This window comes from Mandrillus leucophaeus, unplaced genomic scaffold, assembly GCF_000951045.1.
Source record: "Mandrillus leucophaeus isolate KB7577 unplaced genomic scaffold, Mleu.le_1.0 Scaffold104, whole genome shotgun sequence".
Lineage (NCBI taxonomy): Eukaryota > Metazoa > Chordata > Mammalia > Primates > Cercopithecidae > Mandrillus > Mandrillus leucophaeus.
In genome coordinates this window covers 1,356,773-1,366,398 of record NW_012098543.1, presented here as the reverse complement: position 1 = coordinate 1,366,398, position 9,626 = coordinate 1,356,773, and the positions used below count along the sequence as shown (strand labels likewise).

Below are 9,626 nucleotides of genomic sequence, written 5' to 3'. Positions count from 1 at the left end.
AAAAAAAAAAAAAAAAATTCATGTAGAAGAAAAGCCCAGGATTGAATGAATTCACTGCTGAATTCTACCAAACACTTGAAGAATAGCTAATACTGGTTAGGCATGTTGGCTCATGCCTATAATCCCAACAGTTTGGGAGGCTAAGATGGGAGGATTGCTTGATGCCAGAAGTTTGAGACCAGCCTGGGCAACATATCAAGACCTCAGTTCTACTAAAAAATAAAAAACGATTTGGCCAGGCACGGTGGCTCATGCCTGTAATCCCAGCACTTTGGGAGGTCAAGGCAGGATGATCACCTGAGGTCAGGAGTTCAAGACCAGCTTGGCCAACATGGTGAAACCCTGTCTTTACTAAAAATACAAAAATCAGCCAAGTGTGGTGGCAGACGCCTGTAATCCCAGCTACTTGGGAGGCTGAGGCAGGAGAATCGTTTGAACCTGGGAGGCAGAGGTTGCAGTAAGCCGAGATCACATCACTGCATTCCAGCCTGGGCAAGAGAACAAGACTCCATCTCAAAAACAAACTAACAAACAAACAAAAAAACCCACAATTAGTTGGGCATGGTAGTGTGCACCTGTAACGCCAGCTACTGGGGAGGATGTGGAGGGAGGGTCAGTTGAGCCCAGGAGTTTCAGTTTGCAGTAAGCTATGATTGTGCCACTGCACTCCAGTCTGGGTGAGATAGAGAGAGGCTATCTCAAAATAATAATAATAATAATAATAATAATAATGATAATGATAATAAAGAAAGAAAGAAAAGAAAAAATAAAGAATTCTAATTCTACTCAAACTATTTCAAAAATTGGAGGGAGCACATATTTCCAAACTCATTTTATGAGGCCAGCATTACCCTGATACCAAAATGCAGACAAGGACACAACAACAAAAAGAAAACTATAGGCCAATACCCCTGATGAATATACATGCAAAAATCCTTGACAAAATAGAATTAGCAAATAGAATTCAACAACACATTAAAAAGACATTCACCATGATCAAGTAGGATTTATTCCAGGAATGCAAGGATAGTTTAACACACACAAATCAATTAATGTGATCCATCACATCAACAGAATCAAGGACAAGAAGCATATTATCATTTCAATAGATGCTGGAAAATGACTCAATAAAATCAATATCCCTCCATAATAAAAAGTCTCAACAACTTGGGTACAGAAAAAACATACCTAAGCATGATAAAAGCCATATATGACAAATCCAGAGGGAACATAGTAAACAAGAAAAAATTGAAAGCCTTTCTGCTAAGATCTGAAAGACAAGGATGTCCACTTTCATGACATCTATTCAACATAGCACTGATGTTCTAGCCAAAGCAATTAGGCAAGAGAAATAAAAAACATACAAATTGAAAAGGAAGAAGTCAAAACATACTTCTTTGCAGATGACATGATTTTATATTTAGAAAAACCTAACAACTCCACTAAAACACTCTTAAAATTTAGCAAACTATATAGAATTTGGATCTATATGTCTGAGAACTGGGCATCAGATAGAATCAACTATAGAAGGAAACACCAAAGGACATCAAACAACCCTTTTGTAACAGCCCTCCCTGTGCCACATACAGTCAAGGAACCAGAGTTCTCAGAAGCTAGATAACATTGTTGTCCATCATGATAAAGACTTTGCCTTTGTCTATTTGAGCTGCAGCACCATTGGAAGGTGAAAGGATATAGTACAAGTCTAAAGGATAGACAAAAGGGGGCAAATAAAGATTTCTTTTCAGAGGTCACAGGATTCAAATTTCTGTTCTCCCATAGAACTCTCAAATTTGCATAGAGTTTCCTAAACACTATTTAATAAGCGGCATTTTCTCTACCCATCTGAACTCTTACCTGTAATTACGGCTTTGATCCATTCCCATCCATCTGGGTTTCTTGCTATCTGTACTTGGCTCTCCACAGTGAAAGGCTCCTTCCCTTGCTCCAACATAGAGATAATACTGAGGTCAAAACAAGAGATTCCTGCTTATGAAAAGAAAGGAAAACAATGGGCTGTAGAGTCCCAGTCCTATGTTTCCAGAGTCCCAGTCCTATGTTTACATGAGGAGGGAGGACTTTACAGCTGTATCTAAAAAAACACTTCAAAAATTCATCCACTAAATGCTTCCTTATAAATTGTTAGGAAACACTATAATATGCAAATATATAGCTCTCATCCCAAAACCACTAAATCAAAGCATGGGGATAGAAAACAGGGAATTGGATATTTTAAAAGTCCTGAAACCCTCCAGTGATATCGGGAAGAGGACAATTAAAATCCAGTTTCCACATTATGGAGACTTTCATTTTTGAGTCAACACAGCTTCAGTTTCAGCCAAGCAATGCAGGAGCTCCCAAGAGACCCACATGGAAAATGAAAAGATACACAGGGGAAGATCCTGACTTCTGGAAGAAAGTCATCCTCACCCAGGGAGGCCAGGTTCCTATAATTCTCCAACATCACATCCCTGTACAAAGTCCTCTGAGCGGGGTCCAGGCATGTCCACTCCTCCTGAGAGAATTCTATAGCCACATCCCTGAATGTCACCTGTCCCTAAAATGAAAAACACATTCACCAAGGGGATATGAAGAAAGTTCCAAACTTCACATAAAATGAGAAGGGAAAATAGATGAAACTGAAGTGAGTGGAACAACATCGAAGTTGTGATATAATAAAATATACATATGGTCTTCATCCCCCTTTCCTGACATACATCTCACTTGGAATCTCTGGAGTGATAAGTGCCTTTGTAAGCTAATAAGATGACTGGTGGCTGGAGGCCCCAAGATAGTTTCAGAATAGGGGGGTGGTTACCAGAAAGATCAAGGCAGGATCAGAAAGTTGGGACTTCGAGCCCCATCCCCCAACTTCCCCTGAGGGGATGGGGGCTAAAGGCTCAGCTGATCACCAATAGCCAAAGATGTAAGCAATCATGCCCACGTAATGAAGCCCCCATAATAACCGAAAAGGACAGGGCCTGAACAAGCTTCAGGATAGGGAAACACATGGAGGCTCTGAGAATGCCCCCCCCCGACCCCCACCAAAGACAGCACTCAACCTCCCAAGTAGTTGGGATTACAGGAAAGCACCACCATGCCATGCTCCTTTTCCCATACCTTACCGAATAGACTGCTTACATCTGGCTGTTCATCTGTATATTCTGTAATATCCCATATAATAAATGGGTCAATATAAATAAAGTGTTCCCCTGATTTCTGTGAGCCATTCTAGCAAATCATTCAAACCTGAGGAGAGGGTCATGGGAATTCATGATATATAAGCCAGTCAGTGAGAAGCAAAAGGCCACTTGTATTTGCAGCTGGTATGGAAGTGGGTACACTCTTGTGGGACTGAGCCCTCAACCTGTGGGATCTGATGCTATGTCCAGGTAGATAGTGTCAGAATTGAACTGAATAGGAGGTCACTCAGCTGGTGTCCAGTGCAGAATTGCTCGCTTGGTGTGTGTATGGGAAAACCCAGGACATCTGGGATCGTGTTCTCTGTTGTGAGAGTACAGTAGGAGAAACTGGGTCTGTTTTCACCACATTCTCACACACACAGGTATTTTTGGGCAGAATGTTTTCTTAATTCTGTCTTCCTATACTTTTCTATAAGAGGTTAGGATAGTCTTTAAATCAGTGTTGATTTCTCAGTTTGGTAGACAATACAAAAACTATACAAATATACAAATAAAAAACCAACACCGGGTTATCTTTATTGAAGTGTTATATATTATGTCTGACACACCGAGTGATATTCAGTATCCAGATGATCTACAGCATGAGTGATGTCTTACGAGATGAAAATGTGTACAGTGAATTTAAAGAAAGACAGGTTAGGCCGGGCGCGGTGGCTCAAGCCTGTAATCCCAGCACTTTGGGAGGCCGAGACGGGTGGATCACGAAGTCAGGAGATCGAGACCATCCTGGCGAACACAGTGAAACCCTGTCTCTACTAAAACTACAAAAAACTAGCCGGGCGAGGTGGCGGCGCCTGTAATCCCAGCTACTCGAGAGGCTGAGGCAGGAGAATGGCGTAAACCCAGGAGGCGGAGCTTGCAGTGAGCTGAGATCCGGCCACTGCACTCCAGCCTGGGCGACACAGCAAGACTCCGTCTCAAAAAAAAAAAAAAAAAAAAAGACAGGTTAGAATCTAAAAACTGTGATGATCATCGCAATGACAGATGTTTCTGAGCACTTCCCAAGTGCAAGGCATTATTCTACTTATTTATTTATTTACTTACTTATTTTTTTGAGACAGAGTCGCTCTATTGCCCAGGCTGGAGTGCAGTGGCATGATCTTGGCTCACTGCAACCTCCACCTCCCGGGTTCAAGCAATTCTCCTGCCTCAGCCTCCCAAATAGCTGGAATTACAGGCACCCACCACCATGCTTGGCTAATTTTTGTACTTTTAGTAGAGACGGGGTTTTACCATGTTGACCAGGCTGGTCTCAAACTCCTGACCTCAGATGATCTGCCCGCCTTGGCCTCCTAAAGTGCTGGGATTATAGGCGCAAGTCACCATGCTTGGTCTGGCATTATTCTAAATAAATGTCTTGCATGTACTAGCTTGTATATGAATATGATAGCCCATGAGAGAAAGATCTGTTCCCATCTTACTAACAGATAAATATATAACAGATACTCTAAGAAACTTGCGTCAAGTCAAAGAGCTAAAATGTCAGAGCAAGCACCTAAATCCAGGTGTCTGGGAATAAGAATTAAACCTAAAGAATCAAATAGTTGGCCAGGCCCGTTGGCTCATGCCTGTAATCCCAGCACTTTGGGAGACCAAGGCAGGCGGATCATGAGGTCAGGAGATCAAGACCATCCTGGCTAATACGTTGAAATCCCGTCTCTACTAAAAAAATACAAAAAATTTGCTGGGTGTGGTGGCAGGCAGGTGTAGTCCCAGCTACTCGGGAGGCTGAGGCAGGAGAATGGCATGAACCCGGAAGGCAGAGTTTGCAGTGAGCCAAGATTGTGCCACTGCACTCCAGCCTGGGTGAAAGAGCGAGAGACTGTCTCAAAAAAAAAAAAAAGAATCAAATAGTTAAGTAAAAGAACATGAAAAGTACCTAAATGAGCAAAGTTGAAACAAGTTCATGAATAACAATATGGAACTTCATAAAAGGTAATTGCATATATACACACATTTATTTATGCCCATAATATGTTACTATTCTTACTATTAAATCATTAATGTGATAGTTGAGACAAATTTAAGGGCACAGAAAATATTTAAGATACAATTTGAATTGCTAAAAAGCACAAAACTTGTTTGAAATCACGATGTGTAGGCTAGGTGTGGTGGCTTACACCTGTAATCCCAGCACTTTGGGAGGCTGAGTCAGATGGATCACCTGAGGTCAGGAGTTCGAGACCAGCCTGACCAACATGGTGAAACCCTGTCTCTACTAAAAATACAAAAATTAGCTGGTGTGATGGCAGATGCCTGTAATTCCAGCTACTCGGGAGGCTGAGGCAGGAGAATCGCTTGTACCCAGGAGACAGAGGTTGCAGTGAGCTGAGATCGCACCACTACACTCCAGCCTGGGTGACAGAGTAAGACTCTGTCTCAAAAAAAAAAAAAAAAGAAATCATGACGTGTGCTTAATAAAAAAACCATGCACTCACATCACATATACACAGTTTAGTAATAACAACAGTGAAAGTTAAAACATCCACTCTCTCCTCATTCAGAGAAGGCTCCAAAAAAGATGGAGAATGAGCTATCGATCTTTCCTAACATGAAAACACGTAAATTTTCAAAATCTGCAGGCTAAAATGTCACAACAAAACATTCACTGAAGGGCCGGGCATGGTGGCTTATGCCGGTAATCCCAGCATTTTGGGAGACCAAGTGGGCTGATCCCTTCAGGTCAAAAGTTTGCACCAGCCTGGCCAACATGGTGAAACCTTGTCTCTACGAAAAATATAAAAACTAGCTGGGCATGGTGGCATGCAAGTGTAGTCCCAGCCACTCTAGAGGCTGAGGCAAAAGACTTGCTTGAGTCCAGGAGGCAGGGGTTGCAGTGAGCCGAGATTGCACCACTCCAGCCTGGGTGACAGAGTGAGATTCTGTCTCAAAACAAACAAACAAACAAACAAAACCCAAAAAACATTCACTGAAAAATTTTGTTCTTTTTTTTTTTTTGAGACGGAGTCTCACTCTGTCGCCCAGGCTGGAGTGCAGTGGCGCGATCTGGGCTCACTGCAAGCTCCGCCCCCCGGGTTCACGCCATTCTCCTGCCTCAGCCTCCTGAGTAGCTGGGACTACAGGCGCCCGCCACCGCGCCCGGCTAATTTTTTGTATTTTTTTTAATAGAGACGGAGTTTCACCGTGGTCTCGATCTCCTGACCTTGTGATCCGCCCGCCTCGGCCTCCCAAAGTGCTGAGATTACAGGCGTGAGCCACCGCGCCCGGCCAAAAATTTTGTTCTTAATGTTATAACAATCTATAAACACATCTCTATAGGACTTGAGCTGTCTCTTGACACAAAACTGACAACACTGTTTCCCCACTGAGACGAGAGGGAGGGTAGAAGACTGGACAGGAAAGGTGATGCTTTACGTCTTAGGGCATAAGCTGCAAGTTTGTTTGGAGTTATACTGTAAAACAGATAAATACAACATACAATGTTTAAAATAAGAGAAACAGGGCCGGGTGTGGGGGCTCACGTCTGTAATCCCAGCACTTTGGGAGGCCAAGGTGGGTGAATCAGTTGAGCTCAGGAGTCCGAGACCAGCTTGGGTAACATGGTAAAACCCTGTCTCTACAGAAAATACAAAAATTAGCCAGGCATGATGGTGTGTGCCTATAGTTCAGCTACTTGGGAGTCTGAGGCAGCAGGATTGATTGAGCCCAGGAGGTAGAGGTTGCAGTGAGTCGAGATCATGTCACTGCACTTCAGCCTGGGTGCCACGGTGAGACTCTCTCAAAATAAATAAATACAATAAATAGAGTATTTAATAATTGGTAAAAACAGGCCAGGCGCGGTGGCTCACACCTGTAATCCCAGCACTTTGGGAGGCCAAGGCAGGTGGATCATGAGGTCAGGAGATTGAGACCATCCTGGTTAACACAGTGAAACCCCATCTCTACCAAAAATACAAAAAATTAGCCAGGCGTGGTGGCGGGCGCCTGTAGTCCCAGCTACTTGGGAGGCTGAGACAGGAGAATGGCGGGAACCTGGGAGGCGGAGCTTGCAGTGAGCTGAGATCACGCCACTGCACTCCAGCCTAGGTGACAGAGCAAGACTCCGTCTCAAAAAAAAAAAATTGGTAAAACAAGAACATGGTTCTATCCTCCCTAATGGGAAAGAAGTTCTGCTCCTATAACTGAACAAAATAATAACCATTCTCACCTAGCACCCGCTACACAATGGTCCCTGCAGAAACACCAGTCTCCATTGTATGGGTTTTCTGAGAATAGTTCAATGATTCTCCTGCATTTTCCATTTAGGTTGATTTCATGTATTAAAATAGATGATGGGATGAAAGAATCTTCTGTCACTGATGTCTGTCAGTCTAAAATTCCCATTCCATTCCCAGTCATTAATAAGAGCTTGGGGTTGGAAATGCAGTGACTCACTTGGTCAGCTTCAAATGTAATATAAATGAACCAGAAAAATTTCCCTTTATTAGCCTTATTTTACAGAATTTAGCAGGTATTTGTGCACATTAGCACGTGACTTCCACATGCAGCTTCTCTACTCCTGGTCTACAGAGAGCTGACAGAGCATCCAGATGTGGCCCCTGAACAGTCCCTGCTGCCCAACAGCACTGACACCACGGGACCCTCACCCCATCTCCATCCATGTCTGGGTGTGAGCCCTTCCCAGGCCCATGCCCAGTGCAGCCTCTTTCCAAGTTCATGTCACTGGGTCACAGGAGATGGAATCTAAGCGAGATGAGAGACTGAGGGAAGGCATGGGTGAGTGCGAGCAAACCTGTCAGGCAGGACGCTTCAGACTCAGAAGATTCCCAACTTCAAAGAATGACATTTCAGCAAGAAATAAGAGACAGAACAATCCACTGATAATATTATTTTACCTGGGTGAGAGCCATGCCCGACTTCTCTTTCCTTCCTCTTCCTCCTCTTCGAGGGTTCCTCCTTAGGTAACAGGAAAGTGCCTTTAGAAGTCAATATTGAATATCCAAAATGTGCTGTTTATTGCTCAGAAGCAACACATCCTCTTCCTAGGGCACAATCACACACACACAGGGAAGACCTCACCCTGTGGAAAGATGGTCTCAGCTGCCCACTGCACCAGGGCGATGCAGGGACAAGAAGCTCCTACAGGAAGACCAGTAAGTGAGTTTCTGATCCCTTTCTTCAGAATCAGCTCTCCTCCTGGAGAAGCCCACACACACGCTGCAGCAATTGGGAGGTGGGCTGGACTGAGCTCCCCCATTCAGGGCACACACCCAGCCCTGACCAAACCCATGCAGAGAACAGCCTCCCTCACCTCTCTGGCCTCAGAAACGAAAGGCAGAGGCTGAATGTGGTGGCTCACACTATAATCCTAGCACTTTGGGAGGCTGAGGCAGAAAGATTAATCGAGGCCAGGAGTTTAAGACCAGCCTAAATAACATAGTGAGACACCATTTCTCTTAAAAAAATAATAATAAATTTAGCCAGGCACAGTGGCTAACATCTGTAATCTCAGCACTTTGGGAGGCCTAGACACAGGATCCAGAGTTCATGGGAGAGTCCCGTAGGTGACACGAAGCTGTGCAGGTGAGGTTCAAAGCCATGAGCTGAGCTGATAAGGAAAGGCAATGAGTGTGGACAGAGAAAAAAAGTGGCTGAAGGACTAAGCCCATATTCAGAGAACAGAAAGTTCTGGACACACAAGAAGAGGAAAGCACAATGTGATCAGGGAGGCAACAAGAAAATTACAACAAATAGCCGGGCGTGGTGGCTCAAGCCTGTAATCCCAGCACTTTGGGAGGCCGAGGCGGGCGGATCACGAGGTCAGGAGATCGAGACCATCCTGGCTAACACGGTGAAACCCCGTCTCTACTAAAAATACGAAAAATTATCCAGGCAAGGTGATGGGCGCCTGTAATCCCAGCTACTCGGGAGGCTGAGGCAGGTCCGGGAGGTGGAGCTTGCAGTGAGCCGAGATTGCCCCACTGCACTCCAGCCTGGTCGACAGAGTGACTCCGTCTCAAAAAAAAAAAAAAGAAAATTACAACAAATAGATGTGTAAAGCTCAACGGGATGTTCTAAAAGCCAAGAAAATAAAAGAGAAAGTGTTCAACTGTGCCACATGCTACTGATAGGAATGGAAAGATGACAGGACATTAAACATTGAATTTCAAATGGAGCCGTCAGTGGTAAATGAAAAAGAAAGTCAGTGGTATACGAAAAATAATGTTGGGTATGCAAGCTTGATTTAAGCAACAGTTCAAGCAAGAACTGAAGGCAAGAATTAAACACAAAGTAAACAAAAAAAAATTGTAGTGTATTGTGCACTTAAACGGAGCATAGAAGGGGGTACTTACTACAGAGTGAAATGTGGTTTACAGTTTTTTATCTTCATTTTTTGAGATGAAGTCTCACTCTTATCACCCAGGCTGGAGTACAATGACGCAATCCCAGCTCACTGTAACT

The 9,626-nt window shown here is 43.8% G+C and overlaps 1 protein-coding gene across 3 annotated transcripts in view; it reads right to left on the bottom strand.

Moving 5' to 3' along the window:
- The window catches only part of ZNF347 (zinc finger protein 347), a 42,881-nt gene that overhangs the window by 9,974 nt on the left and 23,281 nt on the right, over nt 1-9,626 (bottom strand). Inside the window, exons 2-4 of one of the 3 annotated variants that reach the window (XM_011979775.1) lie at nt 8,060-8,120; nt 2,431-2,557; nt 1,858-1,986 (exon numbers count right to left, since the gene is read on the bottom strand). In XM_011979775.1, coding sequence (XP_011835165.1) covers nt 1,858-1,986; nt 2,431-2,557; nt 8,060-8,074 — 271 coding nt within the window. In that variant the 5' untranslated portion in view covers nt 8,075-8,120. Of the gene's footprint in view, nt 1-1,857; nt 1,990-2,430; nt 2,558-8,059; nt 8,121-9,626 lie in introns of those variants that run through there. The other 2 variants (XM_011979766.1, XM_011979782.1) reach the window with 2 other exon arrangements.